The sequence below is a fragment of the Aotus nancymaae genome, unplaced genomic scaffold, assembly GCF_030222135.1.
Source record: "Aotus nancymaae isolate 86718 unplaced genomic scaffold, 86718_ANA_hifiasm-v0.15.2.pri h1tg000079l, whole genome shotgun sequence".
Classification (NCBI taxonomy): domain Eukaryota; kingdom Metazoa; phylum Chordata; class Mammalia; order Primates; family Aotidae; genus Aotus; species Aotus nancymaae.
Window position 1 is genome coordinate 7,758,487 of NW_026988494.1, and position 20,155 is coordinate 7,778,641.

At 39.4% G+C, this 20,155-nt stretch overlaps 1 protein-coding gene across 4 annotated transcripts in view; it reads right to left on the minus strand.

Moving 5' to 3' along the window:
- Window positions 1-13,063: 13,063 nt before the first annotated feature.
- WRN (WRN RecQ like helicase) overlaps window positions 13,064-20,155 on the minus strand; it is a 149,333-nt gene continuing 142,241 nt past the window's right edge. For 3 of the 4 annotated variants that reach the window (XM_064368775.1, XM_064368776.1, XM_064368778.1), the window contains 2 exons: window positions 19,794-20,002; window positions 13,064-13,811 (listed from right to left, as the gene is read on the minus strand). In XM_064368775.1, the coding sequence (XP_064224845.1) occupies window positions 13,704-13,811; window positions 19,794-20,002 (317 nt within the window). In that variant the 3' untranslated portion in view covers window positions 13,064-13,703. The remainder of the gene's footprint in view (window positions 13,812-19,793; window positions 20,003-20,155) is intronic. The other variant, XM_064368777.1, reaches the window with a different exon arrangement.

Below are 20,155 nucleotides of genomic sequence, written 5' to 3' on the forward strand. Positions count from 1 at the left end.
GAAGGCCTGACCCCCCACCCAGCACATCCCCTGTGCTGCTCACTGATTCTCGATCTTGACACACCCCACCCTGCACACAACACTCTGGTTCAATCAATACCTTGTTACTAGCTGGGCACAGTGGTTCACGCCTGTAATCGCAGCACTTTGGGAGGCTGAGATGGGCAGATGACTTGAGGTCAGGAGTTCAAGACCAGCCTGGCCAACATGGTGAAACTCCATCTCTACTAAAAATACAAAAATTAGCTGGGCGTGGTGGCACATGCCTGTAGTCCCAGCTACTCAGGAGGCCGAGGCAGGAGAATCACTTGAACCCAGGAGGTGGAGTTTGCAGTGAGCCAAGATCACACCACTGCACTTCAGCCTGGGCAACAAAGCAAGACTCTGTTTAAAAAAAAAAAAAAACCTGTTACTTCCCACATGCCATTCCATGCCTTTTATGCCCCTGCTCTACTGGCCCCTGCATCTGAAATGCCCTTCTCCTGTTCTCCACCCTGCAATTTTTTTTTTTGTTTAGGTGGATTCTCACTCTGTCGCCCCGGCTGGAGTGCAGTGGTGTGATCTCGGCTCACTGCAACCTCTGCCTCCCAGGTTCAAGCGATTCTCATGCCTCAGCCTCCCCAGTAGCTGGGATTACAAGTGTGTGCCACCACACCCAGCTAATTTTTTTTTTTTTAATAGAGACAGAGTTTCATCATGTTGGCCAGGCTGGTATCAAACTCCTGACCTCTTCTTTTTTCTTTCTTTTATTTTTTCTAAGATAGGGTCTTGCTCTGTCACCTGGGCTGGAGTACAGTGATGCCATCACGACTCACTCAGGCTCAACCTCATAGGCTCAAGGGATCCTCCCAACTCAGCCTCCAGAGTAGCTGGGACTACAGGTATGCATCACCACACCCAGCTAATTTTTGTATTTTTTATAAAGACCGGGTTTCATCATGTTGCCCTGGCTGGTCTCAAACTCCTAACTTTGTCAAGCAACCCGCCCGCCTCGGCCTTCCAAAGTGCTGGGATTACAGGCGTGAGCCACCTTGCCTGGCGGCTGATTCACATCCCGTAGAAGATCCAGACATCGTCTTCTCAGAAGCCCTCCCTGTTCCAGCAAGCTAGGTCTGAGTTCTCTTTCCAGAAGCTGCCCTAAGCCCCAGAGCCACCAAATTTGGAGATTTGGAGGATGTGCATATTTGTTGGAAAGGGCCTCGTCTTCCCGTCTATGTAACCAGAATACCCAGCACACTACAGAGGCCGAGGCAGGGCTACTCTCTTTGTGCTGGTTGTAGGGTTTGCTCTTCTCCAGACCAGCTGAGGTTAGAAGCAGAAAATCGACTGAGCTCCCCATTGTCTATGACAGAAAGACATCCAATGCCCCACCTGATCACCCTGATTTTCACATTATTTTGTCCTGCAAAAATCCTGCATTGATAAGTGGATGGACCAAAACCAAACACAACCAAATCAAAATGCTCTTGATTTTCCAGGGCCATAAAACCCGAAAATACCACATCTGACCAGTAGATGGTGCTCGTGAACCAATGAGGTAAAACGTTTGGTTCCTCCCTGTATGAGAATGAGTCAAATGAGGGGAAAAGCCGATAGGCTTTTGGTGAATGCTTAAAACAGTATACAATTCACGTGAGTCACTAAAAATAATAGACTGTCCCTATCAGGATCCAAAACAAAGAAGGTCTAGGGGGCCTGCCGAGTCCCACCCACCTCTTCTCTAAGGGTTCGAGTTCCAGCAGCCGCCTTCCTCCTTGTTCCTGGCTTGCAAGTTCAGCGCTTCCTCCGCATCTTAAATGTCCCTCCCCTTACTCAGTAAGCCTTGGAGGAAATTTAAAGTGATTTGTATTCTGTGACTTTCAGACTGTGATTTACCAGATAACTAATTCATGAACCAGAATATTGCATAAACTTCCGGGTATTTGATTATTCCAATTATTTTCTTTAAAGGTTCTGGAATGCCTATACCTTGAATCCATTGTTAATGAAGAGCAAGCATTACTCTGGCACCTCAAGAAATCTAGCCCCGTGCTCGATAGCTTTTCTACGGGCAAAGGATGAGAACAGCTGGCTTTTATTATTCCTACGCTGTGCTAAATGCAGCACCGTATTCAATTCTCCAACGGCTTTAGCTATGCCTCTATTTCCTCTTCCACACAATGGTGTTAACAAAAGACATTTAGAGTGGATCTACTTGCTCAAAGTTACAGTTACATGTTGTCAAACCCAGGCTAATTCCAGAGCTCAACCCTCACTTTCTCAGCAAGGCGTTTCCTGTCCCAAACTGAAACAGTGCAAGTCCCCTCCCCTGCTGTGTCCTCCTACCACTTTGTCACCATCTAAGGAAGAATATTTCATTTGTTTTGTTTGTTGCTGTATTCCAGCACCTACAACAGTGCCTGGCACATAGTAAGTGCTCAATAAATATTTGTTGAATATTTACTTCCATCTCTGTCAACTTGGATAATCAGATCAGTGGATCCCACTTTGGGGGGCTGACACCCCAGATTTCCGACCAAGGACAAAGAAGGGTCACACAACAGACTGACAAGTAGTGATTTTGCCAAGTAGTTGCCTGCCAAGTATTATCTAGAGAGAGAGAGATTGCTTCTCTCTGGACACCCAGCCACTGACGCTGTGCCTTTTCTGTCTACTATTTCCATAGCGACAGCTGAGTGAATACAACCACGTGACAGCCATTGTTAAATGGTCTATACGCATCGTGTCTAATTCCAGCAACGTCTCTGCATGTTACAAACAAGGCTCAGAGTGTCTAAATAATTTATCCAAAGTCACCCAGCTAGGAGATGGGACCTTACTGAATGTGTGGCTGACTGCTGAGATCCAGGTGTAGTAATAAAGGGATGTTGTGTGGTCCATAGGACTGGAAAACAAATATAATCTGGACATCTTAACAGAGGGCAACATGAAGGGTAACTGGGTCCAAGGACCAGATGGGATTGCGGATCTCAGTGGATACCTGCATGGGAGACAGAGATGACGAGGGTACTCGTGCCTCCCCAGATGCCAAAGCTTTGACCAGAATCCTGGAGCACTTAGGCATCACCATTCATTTATCTATTCATGTGTTTATTTATTCAACAGGTATTTACTGAGTTCCCTCTGTGTGCCAGGATTTTTTTCCAGGTGCTAAAGATATAGAAGTAAACAAAACAGACAAGAATCCCTGCTGTCAAGGAGCTTACAGTCTAGCAGAGAGAGGTCATATATTTAAGTATTGGAACAGATATGAGAGAATGGGACAGGGCACAGAGATTTTAAGTAAATTACTCACAGTATAGTACCATTTGAATAGACTGGAAGGAGTTGACGGAGTTTGCCTGTGGTTATCTGTGAAACAGCATAGCAGGTGAAAAGAGCAATCAGGACAAATGCATGTTACTCGGGCGGGGGGGCACTGCTTGGTGAAATCACATTCTCCCCTAAGACATAGCATGCCTGGTGTCTTCCAGGAATAAGACGTCGATCACCACCTGCGGAAGTCTGTTCTGCAGATCCTAACTCAATGACAGATGAATAAATGAACTCTCACACGTATTTCAGTGATTCAAGTGGGCTAGGGATGGTTGTCGGCTGCTTTCAGAGGGCAACTGCAGCCAATTAACTAAGACTCCCTCCACATACTCACATTTATTCAGTATAAATTTCACAACAGAGGTTCTAAGTCAACATGCTTGTGGACAATTGACATGGTCAAAAGAGTGGTTTTATGAATGATAAAAGCTTTAGGTTCAGGGGTCCAGAATAAACATTATTAATGGGTAATTAATTCCCTTGACCTCCCCGTGAGAGGACCATCCAGCACAAAGTTTACATAAGCAAACAAATTAGAGACAAAGGAATGCAGGGTAAACAGATTTAAACTGGGAAAGCCTTTTATCGTCCCTATCTTTTCCCTAACATAATGGACCAGCCACCTTTGGCCTGGCCCAATAAAACCTTTCAGCCTTCCAAAAGGTTTGAGACTATAATCTATAACTTTCTCTAGTATTTCCCTAATATTTTGCCAGCCATCCTGAGTGAATATCAACAAGGAACAATTCAGGATCTGGTATGGCTGGAGCAGAGAGAAGGACAGGGAGGAGTGAGAGCAAGACAGTAGGAGATGAGTCAGAGAAGGACTGAGTACAGATCCCAGCAGGGCTTGCAGGTCCCTGTCAGAGCTTCAGGTTTTACTCACAGGAAAAGGAGGAGGAGGGGGAACCTTGAAATGATTGAGTCTACCCAAAATAAACCATGATAACATTTTTTTTACTATCAGGAGGAATTGGGGTTTAAAATAGAGATTTCTGGGCAGGTATGGTGGCTCATACCTGCAACCCCAACACTTTGGGAGGCCAAGATGGAAGGTTCCCTTGAAGCCAAGAATTCAAAACCAGCCTGGGCAACACAGCAAGATCCTATGTCTACAAAGAATTTAAAAATTAGCCAGGAGTGGTGGTATGTGCCCGTAGTCCCAGCTACTCAGGAGGCTGAGATAATTCAAGCCTGCAGTGACCTATGATCACGTCACTGCAACTCCAGCTTGGGCAACAGAGCAAGACCCTAGCTCTACAAAATAAATAAAAGTGACTCCTGAGATATAGAAAGCAAAAGCAACATTTTTGAGATGTTGAATTTGAAGCCTATGAAATTCTATCTACCACATACATAAAGGTAATATTTTACTTTTATTTTGCAAAATGGCTAGGAGGAAAGAAAATCTTTCCCCCTACAAAATCCACACACGGCTTTGATAGGCAATTCTAATAAGCTTGTTAGTCACAGTGTTCACTAAGTAGCTTTTTGCTGTTGGGTTGTTTGGGTTTTTGTTTTGCTGCAATTTCATAAATTTAGCACCACTCTGGGAGGCTGGCACCAACACGTGATAAAAACATTGACTTCTTTGGGAGGCCGAGGTGGGTGGATCACGAGGTCAAGAGATCGAGACCATCCTGGCCAACATGGTGAAACCCCATCTCTATTAAAAATAAAAAAAAAATTAGCTGGGCGTGGTGGCGCACGCCTGTAGTCCCAGCTACTTGGGAGGCTGAGGTAGGAGAATTGCAGAGGTTGCAGTAAGCCGAGATTGTACCACTGCACTCCAGCCTGGCTCCTGGCAATGGAGCAAGACTCTGTCTCTAAATAAATAAATAAATAAATAAATAAATAAATTAAATAAAATAAAATAAATAAAAAAACATTGACTTAAGTTTCTTTTCTCATGTCTGCTTTTGCAAAGTTTAATAGTTTGGAATGGATACCAAATGAGTAATTAATGGGTAAGTGGGGATCTCCCTCTCTGAAGAAGAAAATGTACATGCTTGTGACTTTGTAACAAACGAACATAGATATTAATTATGGAGAAAAACCTATTGCTATGTGGCTGCTTGTCTAGACCACTGGGTCTCACCACCTGTTGAGTTGATAATGGATCACTTGAGCCCAGGAGTTCGAAACCAGCCTGGGCAACATAGTGAGTCCCCATCTCTAAAAAAAAAAATTGTTTTGTTTTTAACTAGCCAGGCATAGTGGTGTGCACCTGTGTCCCACCTACTCAGAAGGCTGAGGCAGGAAGAATGTTTGAGTCCAGGAGTTTGAGACTGTAGTGAACCATGATCATGCCACTGCACTCCAGCTGGGTGACAGAGTGAGACCCTCGTCCCCACCCATCCCCGTCAAAAAAAGAGTTGGTAGTGAATGAATGGTGTGTGGCTGTAGTCAGACAAACTTAGTGAGAAGATGAGGAAGGCATGAAAAACCAGTAAGCAAAAATAATGGTAAAATATATTGGTCCACTATATCATTGTTGACTAAAAAAAATCGTACTTTAGTGTTTACAAAATGGAAGTAAAATTGTATATAACACCACACAGAAAACTAGGAAGGAAACATTCAGAAAACAGTGGAAGCTTGCTGAGCTTCTTGTGTCCAAGAGAACAGACAGGCCTGGCTCTAATATATCTTTGGGACCCAAGACAAAGGAACAAATGGAAGCCCAAATATGAAATACATAAGTCAGTCAGGCTAACACCTTTAAATACAGTCTATCCTCCTACCTAGACAAATATATAACAACCTGGAAGACCAGACCAGATTTGAATTTCAAATGCTCGGATTCCTTAGGATTCTGTGCTGTTGGTGTGGGGAGAATCAGCCCATGGACACAACCCACTCCTTCTCCCCTGGCTTCATGCTGCACCACCAAGGGGCTATGGACATTGGGCCTGGATATCAAGCCTTGTCCATAACCTCTGCAAACAGCCATTATTTGACCATCTTTCAGACCAAGAAATGAACTCATCAGATGGGGAAACAGGGCCAGAAGCCCCTGCAGCCCCTGGAGGCTCAGGAGTGTCTGAGCCAGGCATTCTGGAGTACTGTGCAGTGTGGGCATGGTCTAGAGAAGGGAGACAGTGTGATCCAGTGAGCATGCCCCCTGGCTCCAAGGATTCTTCACCTCATGGGAAAGGTGGAGAATGTCTTCTCGTGAAGGCTTAGCTGCTGGGGAGTTTAACAGAAGTAGGTAGTCAGGTCTATGGTAGCACCAGAATGAGCTCCCACTGGAGTTCTCAGAGCCTCAGGGCTGGAAGGATTCCGTCCACCTCTTCAGCTTTTCCTAGACTCTTTGGGGGCCAAGAAGATCTAACATATTCCAGCAAACCTAGACCAACAGTTCCCTTGAGGTCCAAGAATCTTCTTAGAATCCTTCACATTCATAACCTTGCCCTGGGGCTTTCCAGACCTCCAGCCAGCACCCTAAGATCCTGCTCACCTGCCAGTCCTACGCATCAAGAGATGGCTCAAGAGAGGTGGATGGAGGCTAACATTCGGAATGGAGGAAAAGCAAAAGTAATGGTTGCCATCATCCCAGAATGTCCTGGCCACTTTATATTTATTGAAAGCAGGGCCATGTGTTTTGACTCATGCCTTGGGAGGCTGAGGCCAAGAGTTTGAGACTTGTCTGGGCAACATAGAAAGACTCCATCTCTACAGAAAAATTAGGGGGCGTGGTGGCACATGTCTGTCATCTCAGTACTTGGGAGGCTGAGGCTAGCTGATTGCTTGAGTACAGGAGTTTGAGGCTGCAGTGAGCTATGATTGCACCACTGCACTTCAAAGTCTAGGTGACAGAGTGAGATTGTGCCTCTAAAAATAGATAGGTAGGTAGGTAGGTAGGTAGGTAGATAGATAGATAGATAGATAGATAGATAGATAGGTGGGCAGGCAGGCAGGGCGTGGTGGTTCATGCCTGTAATCCCAGCTCTTTGGAAAGCCAAGGTGGGAGGATCACTTGATCCTAGGAGCTCAAGATCAGCCTGGGCAACATAGGGAGACTCCATTTCTATTTTTTAAAAAGTTTTTAAAATTTTAAATAAATAAATGCAATATATATTTAACAAATACAGAGACTATCGAAATTTAAACAGCTGGCCCTTCTACCCTTCTAATTGAAGTGGGAGGATTGCCTGAGCCCAGGAGTTTGAGACCAGCCTGGGTAACAAAGGGAGTCCCTGTCTCTATTTTTTTTAAAGTTCTTAAAATTTTAACTAAATAAATGCAATATATATTGATATGATTTAAAAGACACAGAGATTATAAAAATTTAAATAGCCAATCCTTCTACCCTTCCAATTCCACTCCCCTGAAATAACAAATGTTAATGATCAGGAATGTTTCAGTCCATAACTTTAAAAAAAAATTGCACAAGTCCTTCACATGATCTCTTTTTTTTCAGAGGGTCCATTTTTTTCTCATATCTTATTATGTGAAGTAAATGTTTTCTTTAAAATGCTTTGTTTCTTGTAGAAAAAACTTTTTGTGAATTTTTCATTGAATCTTCAGAGTAAATCTCTCCCTCTTAAGCATGAGATCTCTGTTGCATTTTCTTCACTTATTCCATCTTTCATGCATCTAGCATGTTGTCTTGCATGCTACAAATGCAAATGTTTACTGACTGAAGACATAAATAAGTATAATACATACCTGTCAATTTTTAAATACTAAGAGAATAAAGCTGATTGTGAAGCTAACGTTTAATTTTCTGAGACATAAGGCTCTGGTTTAATGAATCGATATTATTAGAATATAGTAATTGTAGTAATTTAGTACTAAGAGTAACCTATTAGATATCTTTCTCTTGCAAGTGAAATCTGTTTAAATACTTCTATGTAATAACAAAGTTAAATATTCATATGAAATATCTCCAATAATAAAGGTAAATACCTTTCAAATGGTAGGGTTCCTACTTAAAAATCACAAGCAGATACTAATTTTTCAATGATGCATTTTATATTGCAGTCACAAGAGTAATCTGTTACTCAAATCAGATAAATTATCTCAAGCATTAAATATTAAATATGTACTTATTCCTTAATCCTAAAACATTACTACTGCAGGTTTAATATATTCTGAATTCTACTTAGGTCTACATTTTCTCAAGGTTTAAACACATTTACCCAGTAAGGAAACGAGTACATTAACTCAAATGATTTCTGGATTACGTTCCCAACCATAATCTGGTAAATACCTTCTCAGATAGTTGAGACTGCTGAAGTCTGCTACCCCATCAAGGCTGTAATTAACCTTCTTCACTGTTTTTGTGTTTTTGCAATTCTTTTCCATAAGATAGTTAAATGTCTATTAAGTTCAAAAACTACTTTGAGTATATTCTGTTGGATCTTTCATGCTCTTAGTTAATCGTATGCAACCTATTTGGATAGGAAGAATCCTATCTTCTATTCTTATGCTATCTGGTAGGGCTACAGCTTTTTTGAATTCCAGATAACAGGGCTTTGTCTGACTCTATGGTCACAGGCTACACCTAGGGAATTGGCCGTCAACTCACCTGTTACTGTAGTAAATAGTTCGTAAAGTGCCGAGGTTACTCCGGGCCAGCTACTAGCACCTGGTGATCAGGCAGGTACACAGAGCTTCCAAACACACTCGGGTGGTAGGGAGCAAGAAGAGGGAAACTAGGAAGATACTAGGTTGGTGCAAAAGTAATTGCTGTTTTTACCATTACTTCTAAGCCCCGCCCCACTGGACCTGGAAAAGGAAGGAGAGGGGGTCTCGTCTGACTCCGCCCCGCAAGGGGAAGGGGGTTTGCCTCTGAGGGTGGGAAGCATGACTAGATTTGAATCCAGGACGCTGGGGTCCTGGTGGCACGCCAGTGGGCCCCCTCCCTGCACCCCTGTGACTAATCCAACCTCCCTACACCCTCAAATGACAAGTTCAGCCCTCAAAGCCCCCGGTGACGACTCCAGCTGCGCTGTCGTTCTTCACACAGGGTGGGACGGACTTTCAAAGACTTGGAGATCCCACAAGTGTGAGTTGGAGTCCTTCCTCCACTAGTTCCCAGTTCCCCTACCCTGAGCACTGACTTAGGCGCCATTGAATTTTCCATAAGAAATCGCTCTCGTGTATAGAGCGCTTGTTCTGTGCCATTACTTCTAATGGCAAAAACCGCAACTTTTGTTACCAGTGGAAGGTGTCCAGGTTCTTGGTGACTTGAATGAAGAATTGGACAAAAGGCACAAAACAAGTTAAGAATGAAGCAGCAAAAGCAGAAATTTTTGAAAATAAAAGTACCCTCCACAGGCTCCAGGACTCAAGAACCAATCGGAGGCTGAAGTGAAGTCACAATGGTTACACCCTATGCAAGCATCTGATTGGTTATGGAAAGCAACCAATCAGAGGTTAAAGTGAAGTTACAAAGTTATATTTCTATGCAGACAAGACTTGGCCAGCAATCAGTCTGATTGGTTACAAAGTGACTTTCCTATGCAGAAAGCAACCAATCAGAGATACTTTAAATTTTCCATCATGACACAGAAAGGTGTGAGGGAGGGGGATTGCGAAGGGAGTTGCCTCTGGTCCTTTTTTTATTTAGGTGTGAAAAGTTGGGGTTTTCCTTTTGATGTAGTTCTAGGAAGTCAGAGTGAATCCGCCTTAGGTTCCCTGCCTCCAGACACTATTCTTCTGCCTCACTTATGTACCAACCTAATACAACAACCCATGCAGTACTTGAAGATTCAGGAAGCCTCTGCCTCCATCCAGGAGCTGCCTCGTCCGATACTCTGTGTTAACTATCTCTGAAATTCCATATCCTCTGAGATTAAAAACACTTTACATCTTCTGTGTCTGCTGGCAGGTCTTTCCACCAATCACATCACTGTGCTTTTGTGACAACTGAACACAACTGGAAGTGAAAAACAACTCCTCATTCAAAGAGGTTTAAGGTAAGTAAAGGGAAGTTAACGACCCATGTTTCTGAAATATTCAGAAGTAGGGCTGATTACAGGAAAGACATGAACCAGCAGCTCAGCAGGCCACATGCCTACCCCAGATCCAAAGGCTGTTACTAGGGACTAGCTTAGATGAGGTCACAGGTGCCAATCCAATATCCAGGTGGGAATTATTCTCCTTGGAACTAACCCCAGCAAAAATCAAGAGCCACAAGAAATGGGGAAAGAGAGAATTTATGCTGGGAAGGCATAAAGCCTGCTACTGATGATAACATACACAACAACAACAAAATTCTCTCTCTCCCCGTCTGGCTATGTATATGCCATGAGACTATACCATATTTCAAGAATGTGCAAAGCAGCTGGGCATAGTGGTGCACACCTGTAGTCCCAGCTACTCAGGAGGCGGAGACAGAGGTATCACATGAGCCCAAGAATTCGAGGCTATAGTATGCTATGATCATGCCTGTGAATAGCCACTGCACTCCAACCTAGGAAACACAGCAAGATCCTGTCTCTGCTGTCTAAAATAGCAAAAAAACTGAGAGCAACTTTAATGTCCAACAATATGAAGTTAAATAATTCATGGTACACATTTATAATATTACATCAGCATTTCTCAATCTCTTAGGTCTGAGAATCCCTTTATACTCCTAAAAAAATCATTGAGGACCCCAAAGAGCTTTGTTAATACAGGTTATATCTATCACTACCACTTTAGAAATTAAAATGGACATTTAAAAATGTTGTTTTATTTAAAAATAGCAGTAAACATAATACACTAACATACTTTAAAAAAAACTAATATTTTTAAACAGAACAGCAGCATTGTTTTACATTTTGCAAATCTCATTGGCTTAATAGAAGTGGCTAGATTCTCAGATCTGCTTCTGCATTCAATCTGTTTTGATATGCTGTTTTGGCTAAAGTATATGAAAAAATCTGACTCTACACAGGCATGTAGTTGGAAAAGAGTATTTTTAGCCTGTTCAGATAATGGTGGATATTATTCTCTGAAATTTTACCAAAAACTGGACAAATGATAGTTTCTTAAAGATTAGCTGCAGAATGTACTGAAACTATATCAATCAACTTTTTCATACTGTTATATTCAAATCCATTGATCCATCTTGTGCTTAGAACAGATCTTTCACCCAGTCATGATTTCTTTTCTTTTTTTTTTTTTCCTGAGATGGAGTCTTGCTGTGTTGCCAGGCTGGAGTGTGATGGCACAATCTCAGCTCACTGCAATCTCCACCTTTCGGGTTCAAGCAATTCTGCCTCAGCATCCTGAGAAGCTGGAATTACAGGAGTGAGCCACCACATCCAGTTAATTTTTGTATTTTTAGTAGAGACGCAGTTTCACCATGTTGGCCAGGATGGTCTCGATCTCCTGACCTCGTGATCTACCCACCTCGGCCTCCCAAAGTGCTGGGATTACAGGTGTGAGCCACTGCTCCCGGCCTCAGTCATGATATTACCTATTAGTCATCCAGAACATACTGATTCACTGAGTTACACGTATCTTCTAAACACAGAAAAAATCTTTATATAATATTAAAAACTCAAATTTGTCAATTACTATCCATCTCATTAGAAAAGGCTTTTTGTAAGGCACAAATGGGGGCTCACATCTGTAATCCCATTATTTTCGGAGGCTGAAGGAGGGAGGACTGCTTGAGGCCAGGCACTCAAGACCAGCCTGGGCAACATAGAGACCTCATTTCTACAAAACATAAAAAGAAAAAATCAGCAGGGCATGGTGGCATACACCTGTAGTTCCAGGTACTCAGAGGCTGAGGTGGGAGGATCACTTGAGCCCAGGAGTTCAAGGTTAATAGTGAGCTATGATCACACCATTACACTCCAGTCTTGGTGAAAGAGTGAGAATGTGTGTCTTAAAAGGAAAAAAGGAAGAAAGAGAGAAAAAAGAGAAGTCTCTATGTTAAGGAAAGCTGTCAAGCTTCTAGTGGGGGAACACAAGTTTTCCAAAATTATACATTTTGCTAGAAATCTCCAATTTTATCATTGGCACAACAAATACCATCAGTTGTTTTCTGTGAAGAGGCCAACTTTGTTCAATTTTGAATGTCTGCCAAAAACATCCAAATCCAAATAACCAATCATCGTTTTTCATTAGTCATTCTTTTCAGTAAAAATAGCATTCCATGAAAAAAAAGCAGCAAATTCAACTGGCAACTCGAGTCATCAAACAAGTGTTTCTCCTGGAGACAGCCTCGTACCTAGGCATGCAGCGGACACGTCTGTGCGTACCTGCCACTCCAACACACAGGATATTCATAGGGTATTGCAGATGCACATGCAAACTCATGGAAATGCAGTAGACATGGCTGGAGAACTACATATCACATGTTTAACAGGCACTACTACCTTCTGATAATGGAATGCAGAAAAACGGGAATATACAAGACTTTTATATTTTACCTAAAAACAAATGAATATTAAAAAGTCTGGCAGGATACACAAAAGGGGTTGAGTAATTAGCTACTAGTAAAACTATGCATGTTTTTTTTTCCCATTTTTCTCACTTCCCTGGATTTTCTAGTCCTTTTATGATAAAGATATATTTGTTTCTTAACAACAGTTATTTTTATTTACAAAACAGCCAAACAAAGGCTTTGAAATGTATGGTGAAATGCTTAAAGTTATATAAACCATCGTTTATCCAACTCTGTCACAGTATAGGTTTTAAATTAAGTCACACGTGCTACATAAGAAAGATTAGAATCAAATTCTGACATCCTTGAAAAACACAGTACTCAAAGTAATTAATAAAAGTTAAAAAAAATATAATATTCAATATGAAAAGCATGTTTATTATTTGAAAAATAATAGACATACATAGAAATGTACAGTTGCCTAGTGCAACTGGTATCCATTTTACATTTTTTACATTCTTTTTCCCTATTTAATGGCACCCAAAATGTGGTTTCATTTTCATTGACCTGGTCAACTAATACCACTTTATAATGTGTATAAGAGCTTCTTCAAAAGATAGTAAAGACAATTTGTAAAATAACTAAGCTTTCTTACATTTACAAAACAGAATTTTGGAAATATATGAATATTTTATATCACGTGATTACCATGTAACTACTAATCTGTTATCTATATCAAATCACAGCACATAACATTTTCCAAATACGTTGTTTTAATAAAGAGATTAGAAAATAGGACAGTAACAGTTTCTTAAAACAATCTTACAGGAAGTCTAATTTAATATTCTTTTAGGTGATGTACTCACATAGGTGCCCAGAAGACCCAGAAACTTTACGTGAATTGTGGAAGGCTGATTAGTTTTTCAATGAACAGGTGAGTTTTATTTTGTGATTCGAATCATTTGTAAGCCAAAATACGATTCCTTACTCTTCAGAAGTAAATATGCTCTCCTCTTATAATACAGCAAGATACATAATTGTTTCGGTAACTGGCAGCTTAACTAAAAAGACCTCTGTTTTTTGTTTTGGCCATTAATTTTTTGCTGGTATCACTTTCTCCGGCAAACCATGCAGGTAATTTTCTCTTTCTCTCTGCAGATGAAGTCTATAGGAAATAGAAAGAAAAAGAAATCTTTGTACTACTGAGAAGGGGTATTAAGTTGCAAAAAAGCAACACAGGTTCCTGAATATACGCACCCATCTTTTCTCCCCTATCCAAACAAAACAGTGGTATCTATAGAATTTATTTCTGGATCAAAAAGTAAATATATATATAAGAGAGACAAAATCACTATATCATTTCTTCAGGCAATTACTTGCCATCTTATCATATAGTCTTAGACACTCAAGACACCCGGTTCAGGAAGTAAAAAAGTGGACATTATTTCAGATCTATGTCCCATGATGTACTTGCTTTGAGTTGACCAAAATGGTGAATTTAATGTTCTGAGGAAGGAACATGCCTGGGCATGTATACACACACAAAGTTATATTAGAAATGTGAAAAAGAATATAGCTTCTAACATCTACAATGGTAGATAAACAGACTGGACCAATCAACACCATGTAGAGTGCCCAAGGCATAATACACTTAACAAACATTTGCTAAATAAATGGAAAAAATAAAAGTTTCTTATCTCACAGACTCATCTGAGAATCACTACAGATCCACTTCCCAGAGAAACATAAACATGCACAACACTTGCACACACATTTTAGCAGCTCACATGCCAAAAAGCCTCTAAACTTCATGTTAAACATTCTTGAAAAAAAATAATTTAAGGCTAGGTGAGGTGGCTCATGCCTGCAATCCCAACACTTTGGGAGGCTGAGGGAGGAGGATCACTGGAGCCCAGGAGGTCAGGGCTGCAGTGAGCTATAATCACACCACTGCACTCCAGCCTGGGCAACAGAATAAGACCCTGTCTCGAAAAACAAAAGAATACAAAGGCAATGTTTGGGTACTATACCATCTGCACATGAAAAAAAATGAAATAACTTTAAGTAGATAAGTGTTTCATCAAACTAAAGTGGCACACATTTGTGTTATCTCAGAGTACTAGATCCTCAGGATAACATGATAGAGAAACCACTCCATCATGAGTACACCCTGGAATCCACAGAGTTAATCTGGTTATTATTAATAGAAGTAATTAAGGGATTTTACGGTAAGGTTGGCCTTATCTAAGGTACAAAGTGTCTGTTAGCCTAAAATACAAAAATACTGTTTATTGTATTTCAAGAATGAAAACCATCTAGATATTGTTCATCAGCTGCTTGCTATGTTTGATTATATTTTCTATGTTTAAAAAAGGTTTTGAAATATTTAACAGTAGGAAAACAGCAAAAGATCCTTGGCAGAAGACTCTGAAACTTCATTATTTTAAAAAGGTAAAAACTTAGCTGTTCCAGCTTAAGAAATCCACGTTAGAGAAAACGGCTTTTTACACATCAGCAAAAGCTAAAGAAAAAACTGGCTAAGATTGCAACTTTGTTCTTAGGTACCCACCTGCAAGGAGAGAAGAGAAAACCAAAAGAATGGATGAGGCTTATATACATTGTAAGATACTATGACTTAGAAATAATAAATATTGGGAATATAAGGTGGCATACGGAAAAGGCATTTTGCATTTTTCTATCAGTGATGTTGAGCTTTTCTTCATGTGTTTGTTGGTACATAAATGTCTTCTTTTGAAGTCCTTTGTCCACTTTTTAATGTTTTTTTTCTTGTAATTTTCTTTTTTTTTTTTTTTAGAGATGGAGTCTTGCTCTGTCACCCAGGCTGGAGTGCAGTAGCACCATCTTGGCTCAATGCAACCTCGGCCTCCTAGGTTCAAGCTATTCTTCTGCCTCAGCCTCCCGAATAGCTGGGACTATAGGTGCATGCCACCATGCCTGGCTAATTTTTTGTATTTTTAGTAGAGATGGGGTTTCACTGTGTTAGCCAGGATGGTCTCAATCTCCTGACCTCGTGATCCGCCTGCCTCGGCCTCCCAAAGTGCTGGGATTACAGGCGTGAGTCACTGTGCCCAGCTTTCTTGTAAATTTGTTTATGTTCATTGTAGATTCCGGATATTGGACCTTTGTCAGATAAATAGATTGCAAAAATTTTCTCCCACTCTGCCAAAAGAGGAGGACATCTGAACAGCAGTAGAACAAAGGAAGAAACCCTAAGTCGTGTTGTAGCCTAGTACCAAAGAGCAGCATAGACTTGAAACCAGGCAGAACTAGGTTTGAACTGTAATTGAGCCACTTGCTAAATTTATGACATTATGCATGTTAGTTAAGCTTCAATGTCTTCTCAGAGAAGTGGAAATAATAGTACATAACATCACTGAATTATTTGGAATTAAATAAGAATAAATATAAAATATCAAAACACATTCTGATTTCTTCTTCACACTCATTAACCAGTACCTAATATCATTTCAAGTCTTCTATATTTCTATATATGTGATCATCAGTGTTTATAATGTAATTATAATAATGATCTTATTTCATTGAGAAAAGGGGGGAAATGCTTACTTACACTGAGTGTATCTTTTGAGTGTCAACAGTAAGTATTTGAAGAGGTCCTCAGTATGAGATCTAAGTCACTTAATAGAAACAATGCCTTCCAGTGTCTATTTCCTTCATCAGTAGAGGACTAAAATTCCCAGCAATCAAAACAAAACTTTAAGGTGCTCTTTACATCTTTTTAATACTTCCAACTCTGTTACCAAACTATTACCATTAAGTTACGAATAGGAAACATCAACTCTTGTACTGATTATATGTGCACACACAGATGTAAGCAAATAGAGAAATAGGAAGTTACTTTCACATTTAATTTCATTTATAACCAAGGTGAATCCATATAGTTACCACGCCTGATACATTTGTCATGAAAACTATTTTCATAAACCAGTTTTACCTGTGAATATGAATCTGTAAATAAATCTTCTACAAAACAATTTGTGTATAATACTGTGTATTTTAATTTATAATTAAACTCAGTGGCCGAGCAGGAAATGTCATACATTATCTCTTATACAGTCAAGAAAAATAAGAAGAAAAAAATGACATAGGAGGAGAGAGTACTGGGAAGACGGTGGCAGGAGCAGCAGCAGCAAAGCTTTTTAACCTTTCTGAACTCCAGAATTAAGACAGAACTAGATAGCAAAACCCAAAGTCCATTGTGGATATTTACAATAAAACCAAGTGTAAAGGTATCCTTGGGAAACCCAAATTATAAGCATGTAGGGGCACACCACCCACACCCATTAAGACCTGCACGGTACTGGCAACTGTACACAAGAAAGCAGAGGCAAGCAGGGAGGTGTCTGAGAACAGGAGAACCCCAGGATAGCCCTCAGGCATACACTGGAAAGACGGATTAATGAGAAATTAATCTGATAATAGCATCTGAAAATGGGAGGGCTTTTGTCTAAGCCAATAGAAGTGAGTACAAGGAATCCACAGTGGTCTCTTAGGTGAAGAGAGCAGATGACTACTCTGAACCCTGGGACCAGCCAAGGCTGCCTTCCAGAAGGCTCCACATTCAGGAGAAACCACTGGGGCTAAATCAAAACCAAGCAGGACAGGTACAACAGAGACAAAGAGAAGAGAAAGCCCAGATAAAAATGGCAGAGTAGATGTCATAAACCAAGTTTCCACAGTATAGACATTACACAAAAACATTAGAGACAGATGTCAAATTGGCCTTCTTTTGAAAGTACAGAAAAACTAATTTCATATGAAAATGAGCAGAAGTATCAAGGTCAAATCTTCGATACCAGAAAGACTTGCTTAGATACAAAATAAAACTGTAGCCTTTCAAAATGAACTGGAAAACATTAGAAAAATTATCCAAAACACAAAAGGACATCACAAATCAAAATTAGAGAAATTCAAAACTGAAGGGGAAAAATGAGGAAAAGAATCAGAAATAAAAGGAAAAAATTATATAAGTCTTCAGTTAATAGGGTTGCTCCTTTGGTTAAAATAAAATAAGTATATATAAACAAAAAAAAGAATGTTTAAATCTAAAAAATGTGTTAAAAATAATTAAAAAATAAGTGAATACTAAGCTATGTGGAATACAGAAATAAATACAACTGATTACATTAAAAGAGAAATAGAAGTGAAAAAGAAGAGAAAAATTTAAATTAAAGAGAAATGAAGAAGTAAAAAGAATTAATGAAAAGTGACAAATACTGAAGCTAAGTAAAGAAGATCCAACATACATGTATAGCAGGAGTTCCTGAAGAAGAAATACGAAGCAACAGAACAAAATACTAAAAAGTATGATTTTAAAAAACTGTATAGAAATAAAATTTTTAAAAAACTATCATTTAAGAAAACTTTGCAGAAATGAACAAATACTACATAAAGAGTCCACCATGTACCTACAGATATTGAATCAGAATTATCAATGCCAAGACATCACCTTTCGCTGTTAAACAAAGACATGATTGAGCTTCTATCTTAATAGCAAACACAAGAGATGTAAACATAACAATGTGTCAACTAATTAAAAAAAATTGTTCTAATGACTTTATCCTTTGTCAGAAACCTCATAATTCTAAAATGAAACAGACTAAGGCATATAAATCAGGTCAGTAGAGAAGATGAATGTTAACATATGACAAATTCTGAAACTAGGTCTCCAACACTCCACAGAAACCAGCTTTTCATACAAGAAGGTCAATGAAGACAAAGTGCTTTGGATGACTCACTCACTTCTTATCTACTTTCCAGACCCAATACCTTTGTTCCCCTAAATAGGAGAAAAAGGCCAAATTAGGTATACCTTTCAGAATCCAGTAAACTTTGTCAGATTTCTTCCCACCCAACCCCCCCCCCCCAAATTCCCCCCATTCTCTTGTTGGCACCTAATGTTACTGAAATAGGGAAAAAGCAAAAATTGTAATACATAGTTAAAATAATATTTTACTACAAATGTGCTTCAGTATTAAGGGAAAATAATGTTACACATTTTCCTATATTGACAGGTTGAAGTTGGGAAAAAATAAGAGGGTCTTAGGCATCTGGTATACATTATAGAAATGAAAGGCTGGTATTAGAAGCTAAATTTCATTAATCCCACCCCAAATATATTTTCTTTAATGTTCATCTTATAGCTAGGTCAGTTATAAACAATATAAAGAATTCCAACTAATTAAATTTCATTAGATTATCTAGGACATGACTATATAAAGACCTAACTGAAATACAGAATTTTAAAAGACCAATTCCCCTTATTTTTAAGCATTTGAAAAAGGTAGGAGTGTAGCTGGTGGACATCCTACAAAGATTACCTTAGAACTAAAGTGAAATTCCTAATACTCTAATATAAATAATCACCACCACCTACTACCACACTCTATTTACCAACTAAGAACTAAAACAAATTTTTAATCATTTCAAAAACATTTGTAATGGAGTCATGTAATTTTAGAACTGGAAAATACTAAAGGTCAAATTTTCAAATTTATGTAACATTTAATAGGGTCGTATTACTAAATAATATTCTCTGATTGCTATTTATTTCTCTCACGCCATACATAGAGTAATTATTTATGAAGCATTTGATTTTAATAAAACATACCATCTAACAAAATAGTACATTTGTCATCTTTCTCTCATCATGCAAAAGCACTAGGATATGCTCAGAGCCACGAGCAACAATAACCCTTGTACTTCAGAACACAGCATGATGAACGACGGAATGATAGTCAACCAGTCTGGGAGGTATTTATAATATAATTTGTTTTCACTTTCATTAACTACATAAATTGCCACATGCTTAAATCCATTAACCATACCTCCCAAAAAAAGATTTTCCAGGGTATACAGTCAATATGAGGTACAGGTAAAATTTAAGCTGACATTCTACAAAATAAGCTAAACAGATGGACTAAACCCCCCTTTTACTGTCTTTTTATCACTTCTCAGATCATACTTATGAAAAGCAAAGGAAATGTAGCACATAGAGAATGTAATCATATCAGAATTTATAACAGTTCAAAAAATGTAGCATTCTAGTACTAGGATATGGAAACTGAACAAACTGACACTGTAAGAAAATTCTATATATAATTAACACCTTGGTATTGATGCCTACTTCTTCCTTGCTTCTCTTAGAAGTTGAACAGATCTCTTCAGAGCTGGGAAAACATCTCCTTAGGTTGGAATCACACGAAGGTTGAAGTCCGCTGTCAGGACCATGTTTAAGTATCTCAATCGCCATGTGGATAAGGTACGTGTCAATGTTTTCAGGAACTAGCATTCTGATTTGGTTAATTTTACGCATATCTGTAAAAGATAAAAAACTCCATTTCAAGATAAGTTATAGAGAACATTTTAGAAAACCTATGAGCTAGAAACAGTGAAATATTTTGTAGAAAGGGAGGATGAAGGTTGCCAAAGAAAAGTTTCCTCTTTCAAATGCCTATAGCCCCATGGAAT